Source organism: Penicillium verhagenii (genome assembly GCF_028828195.1).
Source record: "Penicillium verhagenii strain IBT 33310 chromosome Unknown utg000003l_segment0_segment0, whole genome shotgun sequence".
Classification (NCBI taxonomy): Eukaryota; Fungi; Ascomycota; class Eurotiomycetes; order Eurotiales; family Aspergillaceae; genus Penicillium; species Penicillium verhagenii.
In genome coordinates this window covers 1,963,538-1,985,316 of record NW_026643167.1, presented here as the reverse complement: position 1 = coordinate 1,985,316, position 21,779 = coordinate 1,963,538, and the positions used below count along the sequence as shown (strand labels likewise).

Here is a 21,779-nt window from a genome sequence, read left to right as displayed (position 1 = left end):
GAGACCTGCACTATCCAAGAGTTAATCAGATTGATCAAAGACCAAGACAAACTCAATGCTAGATAACCCGAAGATGCAGGGTAGGGTATTCAACTATATCACATGAAATCAAACTCCAACCATGCTTATCCAAGTGGATCAGAAACAAAAAACGCTATAAATGCAAAATATAAAATGTCAGGCTTCAAGATGATGCGAGATGCAAGATGCTAGATGCAAGATGCAGTATGTACTAATATGCAGTAACCAAATTCAAGATCTCAACCTGCCCTTTCTCCGCCAGAGTTGTTGATTGGAACATGAGAAACAACAACCGAGGTCAAGTAGTAGGTGAGATTAAGGAGCTGAACTGTCTGAACCCGTTGAACTGTCCGAATCCGAACTGGACGTAGCTGGTCGTTGCACGTCATGGGTTGTTTGTCGGTTGCTACCACTCTGCGGAGCAGGCGTGGCAACTTCAGTGGAAATAAGACTCCGTTCCAATAAACTAGGTGCAGGAATGTATGCAGGAGCACGTGTGGCGCCAGGTGGAGTAGGCGTGGCAACTTCAGTAGGAATTTCCGATAAAATAGGTGCAGCAATGGGTGCAGGAGCACGTGCGGCGCCCGGTTCAGCAGCCACCTCCGACCGAACGGACCCAGCTGCCTTACGAGACACGCTACCGGCCTTTGATTCAGTAGGGGACCTGTTCAGCCTCTCCGAACGAGTAGTCTGTAACTGGAGTCGTCCCTGCTCCATGGCACGGAAAACTGCATTAAGATCATTGGGATCCATGGATAGTAGCTTGTTTTTGGCATCCTCTGACACATCTGAGAAAGCTTTCCAGCCCAGTACGGCGGAATGCTCTGAAACTGAGGATTCCGCTTCAGCATGTGGTTCAATAACACCGGAGATAAGCTGCTGTAGGAAGGTATCGGAACCGCTCGGCCGACGAGGCATTTTCACAGGCTTGGATCGAGTACTGGTGCTTGCAGAGGCGATTTCCCGTTGACGCTTGGGAGGGCGAGCTACAGCATTGTGACCTTCGCCCACTTCATTTCGGATTTTGTAGTATATAAGACCCAATGATGCTGCTAATGCTTGATGAGCTGCCTCTGGATAGAGTTGAACGGCTTCAGCACGGGTGATATTGTAGTCATTGTCACTGGAGTCGCTTGAATAATCATCCTTGGCGAACATGTCTGTACGAGTATGTCTCCACTCTTGATAGCCTTCAAGTTGGTAGAACTCTGCGAGTTCAATAAGACGATGAACTTTGAGAAAGGTTAGCTGTCAGATATTAAAAATCTAAATGGTATAATATGCTGAGAACGAGATCAAGAACGAGATCAAGAACGTAACCAAGAACGTAACCAAGAACGTCACCAAGTTGAACTTAACTAATGCTTACCTCTGCTTCGCTTTTTGAGACACCAGAATCGCCAAATAGATCGAGGGAAGTATTGAGGGAATTCCAAAGCACCATTCACGACGATGGGGACAGGTCTGATTGGGGCATATATTGTGCACACGATAGAGTTGAAACGGATACGTTCTGCAAGATCCATTCGGATGTTGATCGCATTGATATCGGCACGCATAGCAGCGCCATCGTATTGGAGTTTGCTGATATCAATTCGCGTGGCAGCACTATCTGATTGGAGTTTGCTGATATCGGCACGCATAGCAGCACCGTCAGATTGGAGTTTGCCGACGTCGGATTGGAGATGGCTGATATTGATTCGCGAGATAGTACTATCAGACTGCAGTTTATCGAAGCGGTCTTCAAGTCGACCAATATCTTTGCGAATGGCGACAATATTCAAATCTATTCGTTGGGAAACGGCGCTTTGGTTGGCAAACTCGCGTCGAATATGATCATCTTCGCGATTGCGAGCTTCGACATAGCCGTTTTTAGTCATGAGATTGGATCGTAGTTCGAGAATTCGGGAGTCCAGTTGGTTCACACGCTCATTGACATATAGCAGTGAGAGCTCTGATCCGGGAGTTAACTCCCGGTCAGAGAGGCGTGGAGACATAGAAAGGGAGGTGCTGGGGGTGCTGGCCCGTTCCAAGTTGGTCATGGTGGGCATGATGGCGGTCTATAATATAATGATGATTCTTTGACACTTATAAAAGGATTTCTTTCTTTCAAATCAGATCCATAGTGAGGCAATGCTATTCAAGTAGCAGCGAAATGGGAAGGGGAAGAGGGAAAAAAGGGCCAGAACAAAAAGGAAGGGGCGGCAATGCCGGCGTTACGCTGACCAACACACAGCCCATACAGTCATACCGAATCATTATCCGCCCACGAATTTTCTTTTATGACTGTGACTTTAATGACCTTTATTAAATCAGGATGACTCGTTAATACTCTTGTCTGGAAGTTTCACTATAATTTGAATCATTTTTGATATTTTTTGACTCGATATCCTGTTGGTGCAATGCCCAATTTTTGTGGGAAGGGGGTAATGAAATCCCTGGATATGGGGCTTGTGACCATACCGATACCGGTCGGGTGCCTTGTGATACTTTGCTCTCCAAAGGTTAACCCGCATGCGTTGTGTGCTAGCGTGTGGGTAGTGCGACACGGAACAGGATCCACCCTTGAATCGAATCTGAGAGCCTAAACGATTGGACGCCATTCTTTGCCACCAGCTTGGCAACCAATCGTCCCCCAATCAAAGCTCCGTTGCTAAATTTTGCTCTTTCGCGCTGATTGCTGACCAGCCCCACAAGCCCCAAACGGGCCAATTTGAGGCATGGACTGTCGTCACACCCGAGGTGCAATAATGCCCCAGTTCGTACGGCTGTACTTGGCTGCTGTTGCGGTCATTTTTGTCAAACTTTCCAACACGCACTAGATTTTCGCTATGATCTAGTCAGAATTTGGGATTTTTGTTCTTCAGACATCAGAGGGCAAATCGCCTGTCGTTTTAAATAGAATGAAACTCAGAAAAAGGGGAGGAAATAAAGGGGTGGGTTCTCTAAGCGATCTCACCGTCACCATGTGCAACGATGACCATGCCATTTGGCCCAATCAGGCAATAACAGCAGTGTGCGCGGGGTCTAAATGTTGGCCAACTTTGGAAATCGCCCGCAGCCTGGCTTGTCTTTGATCCTCTCGGATTTGTCTTGATTGGTCTACCCATCCTTTGATACAGTGTTTTTTTTTTTTTTCAGGGTGCAAACTCGCCGACAAAGAAAATAGTGCGGACCTCACGGACAAGCGTGAGGTCGGGACTCGCCAACAAAGAGCAGGCCCAACTTCCACGACAAACACAAGAACTGGTATTTTGTAGACATACAGTCTCCAGTCAGTAAATTAATATTAAAAGCCTGCCGGGTTCTATTTTGTAATTAAATTATGCCACGGAAGTAGAAGCTGTTCTACCTAGATTCCTTCCAAGTTAGGTATTCCAAAGTTCTTCGACGAGAAAGCAGATCACGACCAGCCCTGGACCTCGGGAGATGGCCGAATCTTGCCTTTATTTGATGCTGCATAGCTTCTGAAAAATTCCATATGAAATGCACAAATAACTACGCTCGAGGCTACTCTCCTAGTATCTTTTTCCTATTTAGTTCTACGGTAGATACATCTACAGCGCCTGGGCATGAAGCCGTGGGAGTGGAGAGTATACTCCTGTATGTGTTGGCGTGGAGATAATACTCTCTATGTTGGCGTGGAGATCATACTCCCTATGGTGGAGAGTATACTATGTGCGCAGATGTCTGCCATTCGCGGGTTTCAATTGAGAACACCTTCAAATGTTTCAATTATCACTTTCAGTATTGGAATTAATAATCTATCATGGTTAAGTCGACATTTGATCCCAATGTGATGGCTTCGATCATATGTCCACGGTTGTTTCCAAATAGATGGGGGACCATTGTTCACAATATCCCAATCAGGAAACCACGAAGCCCTAATCTTCAGGTCGGGTTGCGGCTTCCGTTCATGAAGAAAACAGAAAACAGAAAGTTATTAGAGAAAAGCATACAATGATCTAGTCATCTGAGCTGATTTATTGTGTACTTCTTCATTGCAGCCGGCCATTATGAAGGGAGGCATCCCATCCCCAGGCATTTTGAGCCTTGCGTTTATCTGTTTCTTCGCACTTGCTTTGTCGCAACTCGACGTAAAAGAGAACGCGTCTATAGTTTCTACAACCAAAAGAGATCCTCGCGAATGTGACTGTTATACGGTATCCGGTGCAGAGCCAGGATATTTCCAACACTACAAGCTCTGGGATTTCCGATCCGTCCCTTTGGAACAACTTGACATCTCCTCATCAGAGCTAGACGAAGACGACGAGGACGAATGGCCTGACTGGGAAGATCTAGATGATGACGACTACGACAGTGATGACTGGGAAGATCTAGATGATGAGGGGTACGGCAGTAACGACTACGAGGATGAAGACAAAGACGAAGATGATGATGATGACGACGGCGATGAAGACAACCAACGACATCATAACGACTCCCTATTTTTCTTCAGGACCGGCTTCGACAAGGACTGGGTCAGCCAAGGATGGCATCGTCCCCGGAGCCCCAAAGCGCCCGTGACCATGGTCAATTCCAAACGAAACGTCTTTTTCACCCGCGACCACGAAGACGATGACCCGGAAGCAACATACCTCGTCCTGCGCACCATCCGCCATATGAACTTCACATCCACCGCCGAGATCGAGACCCGCGTGCAAAACATCTTCCGTTGCTCCCTGCGTCTACGTCTACGGGTCTTACCAGCCAGTATGCATGTATCACAACCACCTCAGGACAAAGAATTGCCATCGACGAATCCAAACCAACCTCTCTCCGTGGTCCTCAACAACGAACTTGACATTGGCAATGAAACTTCGCCCGAGCCTCAGGACACCAAGAAACCTCCCTCTGGTGCCTGCGTCGGTATCTTCACCTATCACCAAAAAAACTGCGAATCCGACATCGAAATTCTGACAAGTGATCCCACCTACCGGGTCCGATACGCCAACCAGCCAGATTACGATCCCATCACAGATCGCATGATCCCAGGCGCAGCGACCATCGCGGACGTCTCGGTCCCATGGACCACCTGGTCAACACATCGACTAGACTGGCACGCCGGCAAGTCCCGCTGGTACGTTAACAACGGCCTCGAAGAAGTCAAGACGTACCGCGTGCCCAATCTGCAAAGCAGACTTGTGATCAATCTGTGGAGCGACGGTGGTTTCTGGACAGGCGATATGAAAATCGGGGACAAGATCTACCTTGGGATTGAATATATCGAGCTGGCGTATAACCGGTCATCGGATGGGAATCACTGGTCTAAGGTTCCCCCGGAGGAGAATCATGGTGGGCACCAGCGGTTTGCTGGCAATGTTTCTGCTGCTGGCAACGTTTCTGCGGTTGAGGTGGAGGATGTCACGGGTGAGGACTTTGGATCTGAGACGGAGATTGTGACCGGGGCCACGGCCAAGAAAAGGAAGTGCAAGAAGGGGAAGAAAGGTCGCAAATGTCGGGAGAGGAACAAGCATAAGAAACACGGGAAGCATGGAAAACATGGCAAACATGGCAAGCATGGGAAGGGAGGCAAATCCACTGAGCCAAAATGCCGACGTGTGTGCAATATTGACGAGCTTCGCTTCGCCTCCAAGGACTGATGTGTGGTCTTAGTTGGATGAGGCTTTTTCTGGAGATATCTTTTTGTTCCAACCTTGGAAGGTTGGCCTTTTGAAATGTTTCATGGTGTTTTTTTTTTGGATGAATATTATTATTAGGAAGATAATGGATCGCATGGTTTTCACGTCTCAATTCTCATTCAATGTTGTACAGTATTTCTTGTTGCTGGGACGACTATGCAAAAAAAAAAACCAAGAACCACATTCTTGTATGTTTGAAAATTGTATGATATTGATAACTTCGGAAATCGGCTCTAGATAAAAATCATGTCAATTGATGTATTCCAACATTGAAGGTTATACTCCGAGAGAACGGCATATGAAAAATCAAAACGTCAATACTTTTATGCGACAAAACAAATCTTCACTTAGGAGTCTTCGAAAACGCAGTAACAATGGGGTATCATTTGCATTCATTCAGGCGTCAAATCAAATAAAAAGCAAGGAAACAAACAGAAAGCTCCTCTCGATCCCATGGGTACAGCGCGCCAGTTTTCTTTACTCTAGTAGTTCGCCATGCACGCCGGCAAAATAAACAGATACAAAACAAGAACGCCGGTAGTCGTAGGCACAGTGCAATGGTCGCCACGGTGTACGAGATGCTGGAGGTATGATAGGTATTTCAGTGATGAGAAGGGAGGTATTTAGATCATCGGTATATGTCGGGGGTGGTGGTGGGCTCATGGATTGGAGTTCTGAGGTCCAGGTGTGTTTTGAGTAGGTAGAAAGGCAGGATGGCCAGTGATGAAATCAAAGCAGGATAGTACCAGTCTTATCAACTGGACTAAACTCGCCATGAAGACCACCATTCATGATCTCGGCCACGATTTTTCTGCGCAGCAAAGCGGTGTCCCGAGCCCCAAAGGCCGTGGGTTCGATATTAAGGGCAATTGCCTTCGCATTTGTTAAAAGGAACACGCCACAATCGCTGCCGTTATCTTGAAAAGACGAGACCGATGGAAGCAACGTCCACTCTGAATCGACGAACTTGGATCCAAGCTCTCCAAGAAGCCAAGTTTTGATGATCTTGACTTGCCGCGCGCTACGTGCACCCAGGGAATCAAAATACTCAATGGTTCGATCTGCAGGTCGAACTACCAGCAGAGTCCAATGGCTGGACTCATGGACAGGAACAAAGATTGTGTCAACTTCCAATAGTCCTTCGCCGGAGATTTTGGCACGTTTGGCCCATCGCCGCACACCATCGTATCCTTTATCCCGAAGACTGGAATAGAAGAAGCTATTAAAAGCATGGTATTTGGGTCGCTCATTCGGCGCCTTGTTTCCAGTCGATTGTTGAAGATACTGCATTATGACGGCGAGGTATGAGTTGATGATTTCATCGTTGAGCCAGGCGAGGGGTTTAATGCAAGTGGCAATGTCTTTAGGGTATAAGGCATCTCCGGAGAGAGACTGGGCCACGGCGCCGGAAGAACTCATGGCCTTTGAAACCCTTTCCAGCCAGTCCCAAGACAATTGTCGCACACACTCTCCTTGTGGTCTTATTCTTGCAGGACGCCCATCTTCGCCTTCCTGTTCCAATCGCTTTAGCTCAAGCTTCTTCCATTCTGATGCGTAGATAGATTCGAGACGATTTGTTGGGACTGGTTTTTTCTGAGGAGACACCAATTGCACGGCTGACACAGGTAGACCGAAGGGTAATTTTTCATACGCCATGGATCGTTTGGCCCATGGGTCGTCGATTTCCATCTGCTCCTGGTGTGCCCCATGTTGCCCTTGTGCTAAATCGGACGGAGAATGCGGGGTGTGGGTGGGCGTTGGTCTGAAAACTCTCGGTGGCCTTATTGGGCGGAAGTGGGATCCAAGATCAGTGTGAAGTTCCGGTATTGAAGGAATATCGATCTCCATGCGATCGAACTCTTGTGTAGGGACATCGTCCACCACGCGCTCAGTCGGCGCCGGCGCAAGTTTTGGGGACAAAGAGGGTGACGAGGGAAACGCGCCCGGGATATGCAATGAAAGCTCTTCTGCAAGTGAGATATTTGTGAGTAATCACCAATGCGATTTCTTTTCGAATGTGGTGATCCATACCTGGGGAGTCTTCCTGCGCGTGTGGCTGCCAGCCCTTGCTGGCTTGGAAAGACTTCTGGGGGGCACCGGAAACAGCCGCATTATTAGATGAAGTCCCCGACGACCTCCCACAGAAAAACGACCAAAAATTCATTGTTGTTGTCCCAGTAAACCCGATCGCTGATTCACTTGATATCGCTCGGTCACGTATAGGCGATGGCTGGGATGGGACGAGCTGAGAGGAAGCTACTACCGACGCGAGTGGTGTGCTTAGGCTGAAAGAAACGGGCTGAGATTTTGATGGCTGTAACAGAACTTAAGGACGCGAGAAATTTCCATTCTCAACGAGCGACCAAAGTCGACTTGCTTCGAGAGAGTTGCTATTGGGGACAATCGCGCCGCGATTGCTCCATCATGGGGAATATCGATGACTAATCACGCTAACCAGATTTGGTAATTTGCATGACGAAGTATAAAGAACCCTGCATAATTAAGGCATACTAGTACACACTTACTACTGGTCTAAATTTAAACTGAACAATGGCTGTCCGCAGCGGTCATCCTATACCAAATAATTGTGGCTGACTGGGCCTACTGAGAGGGCTGAGACAGCCAGACTTAAAGATAAAGGTTGCAATATGTACATGCGCAACCCAGACTAGTATTTCCCGGAAGAAGTTCGCCTCCAACGCAGTCGGCTGGATTGAACTGAGCCAGAGCAGCAGCCAAAAATGCATTTGGGGCAAGGCGAACAATCCGAAATGCATGTGAGGTGGCTAGAGGGGTACCCCTAGTCCAATCAGTTCAAAAACAGGGGGTGCCACATTAATAACGACCCAAGGAATCCCTAAATAGAGCGCGAATCAGCGAGATGATTGTTAAAAGCCGAGTGAGAGGACATACCTGCGTATACGACCAGCTTTGTTACGACTTCCACATCGTACCGCACGCGGGGCTTCTTGATCTGAGAGAACACATCCTCCTCATCCATTTTGAATGCACCATGCTCGGGTGGCGGAAGTGGTGAGGACCGTGGTATGCTAGCATCTACATCCGCGGTAGCCGAGTGTGGGCTACCTCTGCCCATCATGTTCTCATACTGGTCTACAGTAGTGGGCTTCCTTAGCACGACAGGGGACCCGTTGGAGTTGATCTCCACATCAGCGGGCGACTCGCGGGTGCCACCAGACAAACTTTCACGTCGGCGTTGCTCGCGGTAAGCCAGGGCCTCATAAGCATCAGCTTCAGACTGAGGGCCGATCGAAATAGCTCGGCGACGAGGATGCCGCATGGTGGTGATTATAGAAGGAATTTCCGAGAAATTAGGAAGCACATCGTGATCATTCAAGTTGGAGGGGACGGTCGTATATTCACTGTAGTATGTTAGAAAGATTTCCATCGAGGGTAACTAGCAATCATTACTACTCACGAGGCGGTAGTGAAAAATCTCCGAGGAAGGAGAAGTCCAAGCTTCTCCAGGCTGCGGAAAACGGGAGGTAAAATGCGGAGCAGAGTCGGCTTTGTGATCTCCCTCCATGCGAAAACACAAAGAACCCCCACAACAAGACGAATCACAGTCTTTGTCAACCCGAGGCTCTCGTACCGGTATGGGATGGTCCCAGGCAGAGGCTCCGACCAGGCAAGGCTAGATTGAGCGAAGTACCATGAGCCCACATCAACACCGAGTGTGACACCCGCAAAAGCAACACTGTCATCGAAGCAAGGACACGAGTCTGCCGGTTCTGGGTGGATGCGAACCAATACCATAATCACGATGGGAACGACCAGAATTCCCAACAGCGACGTCGAAAGGATATAGTCATCAAACGCCGGGCCCCAGCTATACTGGGCGAGACCGATCAATGCGCCCATAATGGAGCCAATTACACAATCAAGCATTCCATGCATACCACAGTATAATCGACCCAACACGATCGAAATGACATATAGGTAAGTGACCGCTTGAACGATCATGCTGGTCCTTGGGCTAACGGTGGAATCTGGGGAATTGAGCAGGGCAATCGCATACACGGCAACAGATACAGCGTTGGTGGAATGTGTTGATGGGAATCCGTACTCGAGGGCAGCCGATCCAGACATGGTGATTCGCTGTAAAGGAGGGGACAATGGTCGAGGAAGACATAGCAAGTCCTTGATGAAACCGCTGAAGAACACACCAGCAGCGAGGATGTGCACTAGACTGCGGACACATCATCAATTAGATATTGCTCTCGTTATATTCAGTTCTTCGTGGGTCCACGGGTAGGATCAAAACATACCCACGACCTAAACTGGTGTGGCCACACCAGAAGAGAAACGGCAGAAAGACCATGAAGAATGTGTGGGTGCCGAGATTAGCTGTGAAGGCAAAGTACGAATCCAGTGTCGGGGTGCGGACTTTCTCTTGCGCCCATGCCAGATAAGGCGTCTCATATCGGATTAAAGGGAGGAGCTTCTGTCGCGGCCAATAACGCCAGAGGGGGAGTTGGTTTGAATCTAATCAGTTCGCGCGGAGAAGTTAGCAATTGTTGATCGCCCAAGAAAGCATAAAGCTATGCCCAGGTAAAAGGGTATGTGGATGTCCTACAGTGGTCCAGACTCCTGAGCCCTGCATCGGGCTGTCCATTTGCGCCGTTTACCATTGTGTAGTAGTGTTATCGCTCTGGTTGTGATTGGCCCCCCATACATGGACAGGACGTTGCCCGCTGCTCAATTCAGGACGTCGGAGTTCAACGGGATGACATAAGGAGTGAATGCAAGTTGGATTTGAACCTTCTGGGAAGCAGTATAGATGCGGCCGTGTGTCTCTTCTCTAGGGTTGGGTGGATGCTTCAGGAGGTTTTGAAGGTGTGTCGCGAGGATCACTTGTCATTCGCGGCTCAGCGGGTGCGGGTCCAGATGCCGCCCCCATGTGTGGGCTTAGTCACCTGAAGTACAACTCCGAGTCTCCGACAATGTGTACGTAACTTGTTACTTGATTATGTCTGAGAAAAGTGACATTGGCTCTAGAATATGGATTCTGAAAGGCCTAGTGGTTTTGGTGATTGACATCCAAAGGAAGTTTCAAGTATTACCCCGAGGACGATTATTATGGCCTCCGTTTTTCGGGACTGTACACTTTGTTCAAGTAGTACCTATACTACTAGGTACTAGGCAGCACTTGAGTAAAACATACCCAATTTGAAAGTATATGATTTCCTCAAACTGAAGTTGTGTCTTTTGCTCACATCTCCAACGAGTTGCCAAGCTTTCGTACTAGTAAGTAAACTTCAGGGCCACTACTAGTACATACCAGATGAGCCTTCCCCGCCAACAGTCCAAAGCTCTTAGCCCTCCCCACACACCAGTCTAAAGCTCTTAGCCCTTCCCCCGCATTCACATGATGATACTGAATGCTTAATACGATTATGCAGATGCAGGCGCCGTGCAAAAGAAGAAGGTCGAGTCCTTCCAAGTTTCGTGATGAACTGGATGTATCGAAGTTTGAGAATTTCGACTTTCAAATGCTGTTGCTACTACGTAGTAGTTTCAAAAAGAAACACTGAGAATATTGAGTGGGAATACCTTGACCTCGATGTCCTCAAATATGGGGTGGTACGTAGGCTCGACAATACTTACAAGACCTCGGGAGACTCCGAAACCAGGGTCCGTTGATGATCATGGGAAGAACGCTTAGCCCGAATATCAGCAACAACAAAACATTTCATGCGTGCCAGCCTTCAAACATCGGAAAGCCCCACCCCCAGCATTTCCCCGCAAACCCCAGGATGATGTATAAAATGTATAAAAGGCTGATGGTTCACCATGTGCACAGGGGATTCCTTGCCTTAGCTCAACAGACTATGAATTGATACCTATACCTACTTCAAGGTACTCATTAAGATCACTCAGGTGCTACCTGCCATGATGTTCTTTTCTAAGACGGGCACAGTACTTCTCAGTGGCTTCACTCTCGGGGCTGCCGCGATATTTCACGAACAATGCGCAGAAGAATACTTCAATTCCCTCCTCCCCAGTGGAGCATCCATCATTAATCTTGGTCAAATCTCTGCTGGTGGTAGTTTTGGACAAGGCGCTGCTGACACCGCATACCCTTCCAATGCTACAAACCTGCCAGCCTCCTGTGGCATTATTGTCAATGTGACTTCCTCGGCAACATCTGCCTATACATTTGGTCTTATCTTGCCCGATGAGTGGAACAAGCGATTCATGGCTGTTGGCAACGGTGGTTTCTCGGGGGGAATCAATTGGGCCTCCATGAACAGTCTTGTTCCATATGGCTTTGCCACCATGTCTACCAATACTGGTCACAACTCAACGGATCAGGATATGGACTGGGCTTTGAATAATGAAGAATCCAAGAAGGACTGGGGATACCGTGCATTGCACGGCTCTACCGTGATTGCCAAGCAGATCACGGCTGATTACTACGAAGGAAAGGTCGCGTACTCCTACTATGCCGGTTGCTCAACCGGGGGCAAGCAGGGAATGAAAGAAGTACAGCGATTCCCAGAGGAATTTGACGGAGTTGTTGTTGGTCCTCCTGCCTGGTGGTCTACCCGCCAGCAGGGCTGGCAGATGCGAGTCAGCATGATCAACCTCCCTGAGAACGGCACAAATTATATCCACCCGGACCTGTTCCCAATCATTGGACAAGAGGTGATGCGGCAATGTGACAAGTCTGACGGTGTTGAAGACGGAATCATTATGGACCCCAAGAGCTGCAATTTTTATGCCGATTCTCTTCTCTGTACAGCCGGCAGTAACCAGTCTGCTTGTCTTACTGCTCCCCAAATCCGCACTCTGGAGGCTCTATACAGACCTCTGGTTGATGTCAACAATACATGGATCTATCCCAACTTTGGACTCGGATCCGAAGACCAAATGACTAGCTCCTTTGGGAATGTTGGAACCAATGCCCCCAGCCTATACGGCTCGGAATACTTTGCCAAGTACGTCCTCAATGACGCGAACTGGGACTGGCATAACTTCGACTACAGTATCATTCAGCTTGCCGATGCTCTGAACCCGGGGGACACCAATGCAGATGACTTTGATTTATCCGAGTTTCGTGCTCGCGGGGGGAAATTGCTTCACTATCATGGTCTGGCCGATGGTCTCATCCCCACTGGAGCAAGTGAATATCTTTACCAACAATACTTGTCTACGATGAACGAGAAGAATCTTCCTCTAGACGACTTTTACCGGTTTTTCTTGATACCCGGTATGCAGCATTGCTCGGGATCTATCAACGATGCACCGTGGTATATTGGCGGTTTCCAGAGTCTCACTGGTACTGTGGGCGTTTCTGGCTACCAGGACCGCGAACATGATGTCGTTCGTGCACTCATGGACTGGGTTGAAAATGGCGTTGCCGTCGATAAGATCGTTGCAACTAAGTTTAAGAACGACGATCCATCACAGGGCGTGGTGCGGCAGCGACCGCTTTGTCCTTACCCGAAGAAGACAGTGTATAACGGGAATGGCGATATTAATGATTCGGAAAGCTGGCACTGCGAGGCGTAAAGCCACCGAATGACTTTTTGTGGATGCTGGCCATGTTATAGTCTGATTGGATTGCCTGTTTGCGGCGTCTTTATTAATACATATCACGATGGATGGTACTAGTGACGCCTCCGAAGGATTAACACGAGCCAAGAATGTCGCATCTCCAACCCCTCCAACCCCGCTATGACCTGTTTGGCCCCCATTCTCCTCTGTAGTGCGCCTCGACCCTGCGCCACCTGCAACCAGTATAAGCGAGGGGCTTATCTCAAACAATGAATGCTAGTCAGACTTTTGTGTTCGGTGACTATCTCAACATTGAAAGTTGTCCAATATTTCAAGAGATCGATGGTAATACGGTATACCAGTTGAGCAAACCCGGGTGTTGTGCAACATGATATTGATGCCCAGGTGTGAGATGCAGTGTATATCTGAATTAGGATGGTCCTAGATAAGGTACCAGTTGACGGAAATAGATTGCACTTTTATCTAATTTGCCAACCTTGTCAAGGTAAAGTCAATCGGGATCAAGTTCCAAGGTACATCTTGGGGAAGTGGATGAAATCTTGGAACTTTTGAATTTCGAAGCAAGGAAATGTATATTAACTCCACTTTTGGAGACCAAAAACATGTTGATATGACATGACATAAATAGTAACGAAAGCAAAGAAATCAGAGCGAAACACATCAATTGAGCAATTCGGAAACGATTTGCGAACTAGGCCGCAATCTCCAATTCTAGCAACGGCTATAGTACCAATCACCACAAACCTTGGAAGTTTGAAATTGGTGGGACTTGACGCGCATTGTACTCGATGCAGTGTGTGTTGACCTGCATAAGTTTAGCAACAGGAAGCGCCAACATCAAAATGTCTCTCCAATGGAAAAGCTCAATTCAAGCATTCAGAATTTTCACAAGTACCATGCTTCATCAATCTAGCCTGCTAGGTTTTAGTTGTTTCTGTTTTAAAGAATACTAGTAAAAAAATGAGAAAAAAAAAACCGTTTCTCAAATCAATGCAATTCTACCCGACCTGCCATAATGGACAACATCGTGCGTAGATCACTTGATATCGGTAGGCCCGAGGGGAAAACAAAGCGATCCGGTTCTGGCGAGCTGAACGGTGGGGAAGAGGGGCTGTTGAGGGGCTTCAAGCGGAGACTGACAATGCGAGAGAAGCAAATGGGATCGAAGAGATCGTAGTGACCAAGGCGAAACTGACAGTTGAACCAAGAAGGATCGTGCTTCTGGCGTCATTGAGGCGCGGTCGTTGCCATAACAACGCGTATGTAAACACGGGTCTTCCTCCTGGCGAGACCCTCAACTATCTTTATCGTAGTCGATCCCTAGATCTGCGAACGATCAGATTTCTATTTTCTTTTTTTTTTCTCTTCTTTTTTCTCATCCCTTCATCTTATTCCTCAACTTTGAGTTCTTGAACTCATTTCTCGCATATCAACCACCTTGAGTCTCGAACAACACCTCCATACACATACCAACCCCGATCCCGGCAAATAGCCGTTCAAACACTTTTTTTTTCCAAGACCCGCATTTGACAACAAGGGGCGGGTTCCTTCCATTCCATCCACCATGAGCCAGATGTATGACGACCAGTATTATGCGGCTTCGCGACGTCGCTCCGTTGCCACGCCTCCTCCATCCCATGAACCCCGTCACAGTCGAACTCGTAGCCATAGTGTGCGAGTCAGCAACGGTACAGCCAGCACAAACACCAGTTTCTCCAGTGGTCGGATGTCGGAAGCCACCAATATCACCCAGCCGCCTTCCTACTCAAAAAAATTTGTCGTGGTTGGAGATGGCGGCTGCGGTAAAACTTGCCTGTTGATTAGCTATTCCCAAGGCTATTTCCCCGAGGTACGTTGCAACCAATTCCCCGCCTCCCCTTCCCCCGCCATACGATATATCGTGCAGCATCACTGATCTACTTTGCAGAAATATGTCCCCACAGTGTTCGAAAATTACATTACTCAAACTGTTCACCGGGCTTCCGGGAAGACGGTCGAGTTAGCCCTCTGGGATACAGCTGGACAGGAAGAATATGATCGTTTGCGCCCTCTGTCCTACCCAGAGACAGATCTGTTGTTTGTCTGTTTTGCAATTGATTGCCCTGCTTCGTTGGAGAATGTTGTTGATAAGGTCAGTCCCCTCATCGTGTTTCCAAAACTTGACTATTGTTGTTAGTATTGTTCACCCACTAACAATCCACAGTGGTACCCCGAGGTCCTGCACTTTTGCCCCACAACCCCCATTATCCTGGTCGGTCTCAAGTCTGATCTCCGCAATAAGCGCACATGCATTGAGCTCCTCAAGACACAAGGCTTAACACCCATCACCCCGGAGCAAGGTGAAGCTGTGGCCCACCGGATGGGAGCTAGCTACGTGGAGTGCAGTAGTAAGGAGATGCGAGGTGTGGACGACGTCTTCGCCCAAGCAGTCGACACTGTTGTTGAGACTGAAACTGAAAGCTGGAAGCCCACCAAGCAATCATCGTCCTCGTCAAATAACCGCAACAGTGTCAAGCCATCTGGTGGTGGGGGCGGCCCAGGCAAGAAGATCAAGAAGCGGTCCTGCAAGATTCTTTAAATTGATATCTGGACCCTTTCTCCGGCTCGATCTTACTCCTTTTCGTCTTTATCTTTTTTTTCCTCGGTCCGATCACAGCCTGGTTGCTTTGTCGGCTGGCTTGCCTGGTCTCCCGTGTATGTGACACGTTGGCGCAAGCTGGACAGAGCTGGACATGAACTGTAAAAAACTTCCCTTCCGTACGGAGACGCTGCGCGCTCCCGGACAACCATTGACTATTTTCCTTGATGGAGGCGGCTTTCTCGATTTTACATCTTTCTGTTGAGTTTTGATTCTTCTTTTTTCTTTTCTTTTCTTTTCTTAGCTTGCCTCCCTATGTCTTTTTCTCATGACCCCCTCCTGTTCTCTTCATGTCTCTCATGATTCGGGTCTTTGTCATTTTTTCCCCTCCTAGGCATGCATGGGACTGGTGTTCTCAATTGTGTTATTTGATATGTTATGTTGGCGAGCGAACTTCCTATGTGTTACAAACAATACATTGCGATTTTGATATTGAAGCAGTCCATCGTAAACGTAAAAGCATGATATTTCGTCAAAACAGTAATCAAGGTAATGGTATCTAGAAAGCACAAGTTACAAAAGACGCCAGCACCGTGGCAAGATCAAAGTCTCTGAGTCGGAATTTTCAGAGCATTGTCTCCTCCTCGTCTTCTTCCTTCTTTATCGGATGTCCCTCGCTCTCCCCGCTGACCTTGCGCTTGCCCTCGCCGCCCTCCTCGGCCTCTTCAGGTTGACCCATAAAATTCTCGAACTGGGACCACAGAGCCTCGACAGAGCTGAATTCATTACCAACCTAGTGGAATTTGTCAGATGGAGTGTAAGCAATAAAGACCGTCATGCAATGAATGCCCACCGTGATAATGCTCTCCAAATTGCGATTAAGTTTATTAATATTCTGAAGAACCTGCTCCATGCCCTGAATCCCACCAACAAAGCAAAAATTAACAATGACCCAAGAACAAGCATCAAAAGCATTCAAACTTGAACCTACCACCGCAATCTCGCGAACCAATTCCTCACGCTGTTGCTCAAAAACAGTCGGGGTCGCAGCGCGGCCCGGAGTAGAGTTGGCCCAGGCCATGTTGCCCAAGGATAAGATAAAGAAAATGAAAGAAAATAAAAGAGCAAGCTAGGATCTAGGCAGAATAACCAATATCCAAATCCCAACCAGACCTCGCCGACACAATTCTCGTGCGCAACAATGCTCGTTGCGAGTTCCGGCCGCGAGTAATTTCCGGTTCGTCGGGGACTGCTTCACAAACGCGACTGGTACTGGCAATTTGGATCTTGTTCGTCCAGCGATCTTTTAGAGCTCGGTCGTACTGTTGAGCGTGTACTGCTTGGACTGTGACGCAGGAACAGAAAATTGAAGGAGATTGGCAGGGGAGAAGTTGTTGTTGGTGGGGCTTGCCGATAAGCGTATCTGATTGGCAATCGGCCTACGCTGGATAACACGCGCGGGCGGCGTACATGTGCTCTTCCACAACTTGGTGGTCGTGGACGTTTGGAAATGAGCTTTGATTATCGTAGGTAGGTTGTTATACTCCAAGGTTTATCTTGGCTTGAGAGATGCTTTTAATCCATGGTTGCAAGGGCCTAGGAGATAATTTGGTGGTTTATGCAGAACATTGAAAGTTTGGACGCGTTTCCACCGAACATCAGTTGGATTGTGAACATTTGAATACTAATCGACCTAATCTAGCTAATCACTACTAGTACCACCTGAATCTTGATCTGCAGAATTCTGAAGATGCGATCCATCCTAATACCACATGCACTCGGGAGCGAATGACGGACCAGCCTATTCATTCGCTCTTCTATACCTGCACATGTGGGATGTACTAGCACCGAAACACTAGACCGAGCATTCTGGCTGCTCGGGAGGCACATATTCTCGTATCTAGTTGTCGCAGAGTCAGAATTCACTGAAGGCACACTTCTCGCCTAGCTTGATGATGTTTGGAATGAAAGATTGTTGATGAAAGATAGATGTCAAGGGTCAATGAGCTCTTCATTTATGTGTTTATCTAGAGCATACAAGACTCTAATTTTGGAATATACTGGAATCCATGTCACGACGCCATTACTGATCTAGTAGGTAGTGATGTTGACACAAGATCTGTCAACTGGTCATTGTACCTGAATGGGTAAACGTAGGTCCGGTGCGGACATCAAGTGGGCCTGGGGCCGGCGCGCGGGCCTTTTCTTGTATGGTATAGATCGACATTGACACAAACATCAGCTGTAGATGATACTGTAGGCGAGAAGTGTTAAAGGACAAGATTAATATTGGAATCGCATTAACAGCTATTAATAGCTTGAATAGCTATTGCTTTGTGTGTAAGGCCGATTGGAATATAGGGAACTTGGAAATTATTATGTGGCACATTCTACATAGAGAACATGCGATTTCCTACTCATTACATAGTACTAACTTAGTGTTCTCAAAACTAGAGTGCTGACATGTAAACAGAGTGGCTTTAATTTGGTGCTCATTTCCAATTCCGCTATTGGTTCGCTAACGGTTTTTTCGAATCAGAACCCATGGACTGTGGTTCATTACCGTTTTCAAAACATGGACCAGATTCACCTCGAATTTGGTTTTCTATTTTCAGCTTGTCACTTTTTTTTTCTATTCAATGGCAAATTTCTCATCGGATTGAGATTGATCGGCAATTTAAACAACCTGGGAGCCGACTAAGATCTAGAGTCCATCCACAAGTCATCTCAATAGAAAACAGTAATCACGAAAGCTAAGATTTAGTCTTACATGTATATGCTAGTTTAGGTAAAACAATCCCTAACAAGTCACCAATATAAATGAGTCCAACGTTTAAATGCGTTGAGAAAAGCCCTCCATCAACACAATCCGCAATCTGTAATCTGCAATCTGCAATCTGCAATCTGCAATCTCCGACTCATCTCACACAGCAAATTTGTATTCCCACAACGTCATTTCAGTCTACGGGTAAATTACCCTCGCTTCAATGTTTTCAATGTACGCAAAATCAATCCCCACATGGAGATGGGCTAGGAAGTCAGACATTGAAAAAGCCCCGTCTGGCCAAAATGCCAGTTCGCCGAGCGTCGTACATTGTCTCACCTACAACCGAGCCGACTCGTCCCAGGGTCCAGGGGTCCACTTGGTACCTGGAATTGGCGTTCAGTGCCACGGATCACGAAATTCGAGATCCGACCCAGGCCGGTCGCTCGGCTCAGTTTCAGATCTGTTCAGGTACAGGGCGATTGTGACGAGGACGTTTGTTTTTGATCTGTGTCGGGGGGGGGGGGGGCGTTTTTGTGTGTTTTGGGGTGGGCGAGGCAGTCATTTGGGGGAGTTGGAGATTTGGTTCGTTGAGATTACTAGTGGGGTCAGCGTTGTATTGCCTATGTAGGCTGGAGTAGTAAAGTGGTATTGGGTATTTAGGGTATTCAAATGTTATCGGAAGAATTAGTGACATAAGAGAAAGAGAAATGAATGAAAAATACTGTAGGAATAAAGGAAGTTTGTCCTTGTTGGTTTTGTCTTGTTTTTCCCCCATGTATATACAATTTTTTGGTTTTTGCTCCCGTAGAAACAACACCAAAGGGAAAGTGGAATGAGAAATTGGGACAAGCCCGATTCCAAAACTGACAGAGAGATCAATCTCATAAGAAATATAGAAGATAAAAGGGTAAAAAAAATATATAAAATAAAAGGCTCGTCACATCGTTATCATAGTGGAAAGCGGGGGAGGAATCTTCCGACACAGCCCTGGAAGGCAAAATGTAGAAAAGAAAAGAAAAAGGGTACCCTTGCCAACGCGACCAGCAGAATCACAGCCCAGTCAAAGGTCAAACAGGCCAATTCAATCTGCTTGAGGGTTTACATAGGGACCCCGCTATTTCCCACAGTAAAGAGAAACCTTGTCGGGTTTTTCGGGGTTTTCGGGTTTGTCTTGATACCGCGGCACCTGAGGTAACATGATGCATATACCAATATTTCCGACTCGCTCCGTGAGGCATAATTTCGTTTCCCATCGGAATCATATTCCCGCATTCATCAAGATTCGTTATCATTTCGTTCGTGCTCATCCGTAGTCATATGTATATCGGAGAAGTGGGGAGGTAGGTTGAGGTGTGGGAGAAAAGAGAAGACGGATGGTAATCAAGAGTTCCGTCTTGGCTGGACAAGCAGGTTGCTGAATCGTTTCCAGCGCGGAGTTGGCGATGCCGAACTCGTGCGGGAAAGGTCTCCTTTGTCCATGGGTTTGGTGGACGATTGTGTAGAGGAACGAGGACGACTACCTAGAGTAGCTTCGTGGTCTGCGAGGACATCCTCTAGACGGACATCGGATTCGGAGCGCAAGGGCGAGTCCTTTGGATCGAGGATCTCGATGAACTTGGATGGTGTGTCGCGCATTTTGTGCGTTTTTTTTCTTTCTTCTTTCTTTCTTTCTGTTTATGATAGCGACGAGACGAAGAGAAAAACACTAAACGAGCGTCTGTGTTGTTTCCTTAAATAGAGAGGTGTTCCAGGGAGAAAGGACGGTTGAAGTATGAGCTGGATAAAGGTGGGAGAGATGAGACAAAGGGTTGTCACAGTAAGCGCCGTTTCAGCATACGGGGTACAAAGCGAGGGTATAGTATATCAGAGAAGAAAAAGGAGGGAAATGAATTTAAATAAGTGAAGATCGAAGTGTAATTTTGGCTTGAAAGCCATATACCTTGACCAGTCTGGAATTGTGTGGAGCCCGAAGATCAGGGGACTGAAAAAAAGAATCCACTAAGAATTACTCAGAACACTTGGAAATACGGAACACTGTTTTTATTTCCTTGGTTTTTCCTCTTTCTATTTTTCTTATTCTTATTTTTTTCAATTTTTGTATTTTTTCTTCTATTTCCTTTGGGGAAAAAAAAAAAAGAAAAACAAGGGAATCCCTAGTGTACTACTCTGTACCACGAATGGTAGGTTCAACTCATGTGTGCTACCTTTGATAGCTCAGTCGGACGTATCATGCATGATACATGTCCCTCCTTTTCTTTACCTTTTGCCTTTTTGCCCAGAAAAATAATCATCTCCAGAATTTCTATTATAACCTTTTCTCTTCGTGCCATTGGCACAATTTCCCAATCAGGCCCAATTGATGGGCAAAAGGGGGGGGATGAAGGTTGTAGAGTGTGGGTTGCCCGTACAAAACGGCTAACGATCAGCACTCGTTAGCCACTCGCATGGCGCGGTGGCGTCTGCATTTTGGCCAGTGACCGTTGGAGCATATGTAGAAGAATCCCTTGGGGGTTCATGGTTTAAATCTCCGTGGGTCAGTGGGAGGGGCACACTTGCGTGGCCCTGAAGTCCTCAAGCCCTCGTGGGTAGGTGCGGTTCAGGGTCAGTTGGACCCCATGTGCTCGGGGGGAGTTTGGGCCTTGGGACTTGCGCGCTCATCTTGGTTTTTTCTTACACACACCAACACCACAGCATCACAGAATAAGAACTTACCCAAATGCAGGCCTTGGGGCGCCTTGCTCCGCTCCGTAATAAGGGATCGTCGCTACATCCGCTATTTTCTGCATGATGACCCATCTTCTTCTTGTGGTTTCATGACGTCGGGGGCTCCCGGCTTTGATGGGGGTTTTCCATTTTTATCGGGCCTCGTGTTGCGGAGGTGTTCGTGCATTTTTCTTACAATCATAGGCCGCTGCGCATACGCGGGCCGTAATAAATTTATCGAACTTTGTAATGATCTGCTGGGCAGGATCCATGGATTCAGAGAGGGATTAGACTTCGTATTTGACTAGTAGGATTGATATACCTGGATTTCACTTGGGAAGAGCATACTATTATGAGCAGTACTTGAAAAAGGGCACATACTCAATACCTGAGATGGGTACATATACCTACCTAGCTAGGTAGTATACTTCCAATTGTACATGAGGTACTTGTACTCACTACCCAGTACATATTTGAGAGGGGAAATCCACGATCGGCTTCAATGTTCCAAGCTTGAGGTTTCTAT

The 21,779-nt window shown here is 47.4% G+C and overlaps 8 protein-coding genes across 8 annotated transcripts; 3 read left to right on the top strand and 5 right to left on the bottom strand.

Moving 5' to 3' along the window:
• Positions 1 to 336: 336 nt before the first annotated feature.
• N7466_002131 (uncharacterized protein) lies at positions 337 to 2,072 on the bottom strand (the record flags this gene model as incomplete). The annotated part of the gene is made up of 2 exons (XM_057161529.1): positions 337 to 1,253; positions 1,391 to 2,072. The coding sequence occupies 2 exons, from the start codon at positions 2,070 to 2,072 to the stop codon at positions 337 to 339; spliced, it is 1,599 nt and encodes a 532-aa protein (XP_057024814.1).
• Positions 2,073 to 4,037: 1,965 nt separating this feature from the next.
• Positions 4,038 to 5,624, top strand: N7466_002130 (glycoside hydrolase family 16 protein; the record flags this gene model as incomplete). Its single annotated transcript, XM_057161528.1, has 1 exon — positions 4,038 to 5,624. The coding sequence occupies one exon, from the start codon at positions 4,038 to 4,040 to the stop codon at positions 5,622 to 5,624; it is 1,587 nt and encodes a 528-aa protein (XP_057024813.1).
• Positions 5,625 to 6,392: 768 nt separating this feature from the next.
• N7466_002129 (SUMO protease ULP1) lies at positions 6,393 to 7,827 on the bottom strand (the record flags this gene model as incomplete). The annotated part of the gene is made up of 2 exons (XM_057161527.1): positions 6,393 to 7,630; positions 7,695 to 7,827. 2 exons carry the CDS (start codon positions 7,825 to 7,827, stop codon positions 6,393 to 6,395), a joined length of 1,371 nt encoding a protein of 456 aa, XP_057024812.1.
• Positions 7,828 to 8,449: 622 nt separating this feature from the next.
• N7466_002128 (phosphatase PAP2 family protein) lies at positions 8,450 to 10,315 on the bottom strand (the record flags this gene model as incomplete). The annotated part of the gene is made up of 5 exons (XM_057161526.1): positions 8,450 to 8,520; positions 8,577 to 9,046; positions 9,103 to 9,873; positions 9,953 to 10,169; positions 10,261 to 10,315. 5 exons carry the CDS (start codon positions 10,313 to 10,315, stop codon positions 8,450 to 8,452), a joined length of 1,584 nt encoding a protein of 527 aa, XP_057024811.1.
• A 1,264-nt stretch (positions 10,316 to 11,579) lies between these two features.
• N7466_002127 (ferulic acid Esterase/Feruloyl esterase) lies at positions 11,580 to 13,199 on the top strand (the record flags this gene model as incomplete). Its single annotated transcript, XM_057161525.1, has 1 exon — positions 11,580 to 13,199. One exon carries the CDS (start codon positions 11,580 to 11,582, stop codon positions 13,197 to 13,199), a length of 1,620 nt encoding a protein of 539 aa, XP_057024810.1.
• Positions 13,200 to 14,769: 1,570 nt separating this feature from the next.
• N7466_002126 (Rho GTPase Rho4) lies at positions 14,770 to 15,783 on the top strand (the record flags this gene model as incomplete). Its single annotated transcript, XM_057161524.1, has 3 exons — positions 14,770 to 15,054; positions 15,133 to 15,336; positions 15,409 to 15,783. 3 exons carry the CDS (start codon positions 14,770 to 14,772, stop codon positions 15,781 to 15,783), a joined length of 864 nt encoding a protein of 287 aa, XP_057024809.1.
• A 625-nt stretch (positions 15,784 to 16,408) lies between these two features.
• Positions 16,409 to 16,864, bottom strand: N7466_002125 (DASH complex subunit DAD1; the record flags this gene model as incomplete). Its single annotated transcript, XM_057161523.1, has 2 exons — positions 16,409 to 16,576; positions 16,637 to 16,864. 2 exons carry the CDS (start codon positions 16,862 to 16,864, stop codon positions 16,409 to 16,411), a joined length of 396 nt encoding a protein of 131 aa, XP_057024808.1.
• A 3,066-nt stretch (positions 16,865 to 19,930) lies between these two features.
• On the bottom strand, positions 19,931 to 20,185 carry N7466_002124 (uncharacterized protein; the record flags this gene model as incomplete). Its single annotated transcript, XM_057161522.1, has 1 exon — positions 19,931 to 20,185. One exon carries the CDS (start codon positions 20,183 to 20,185, stop codon positions 19,931 to 19,933), a length of 255 nt encoding a protein of 84 aa, XP_057024807.1.
• Between the last annotated feature and the right edge of the window lie 1,594 nt (positions 20,186 to 21,779).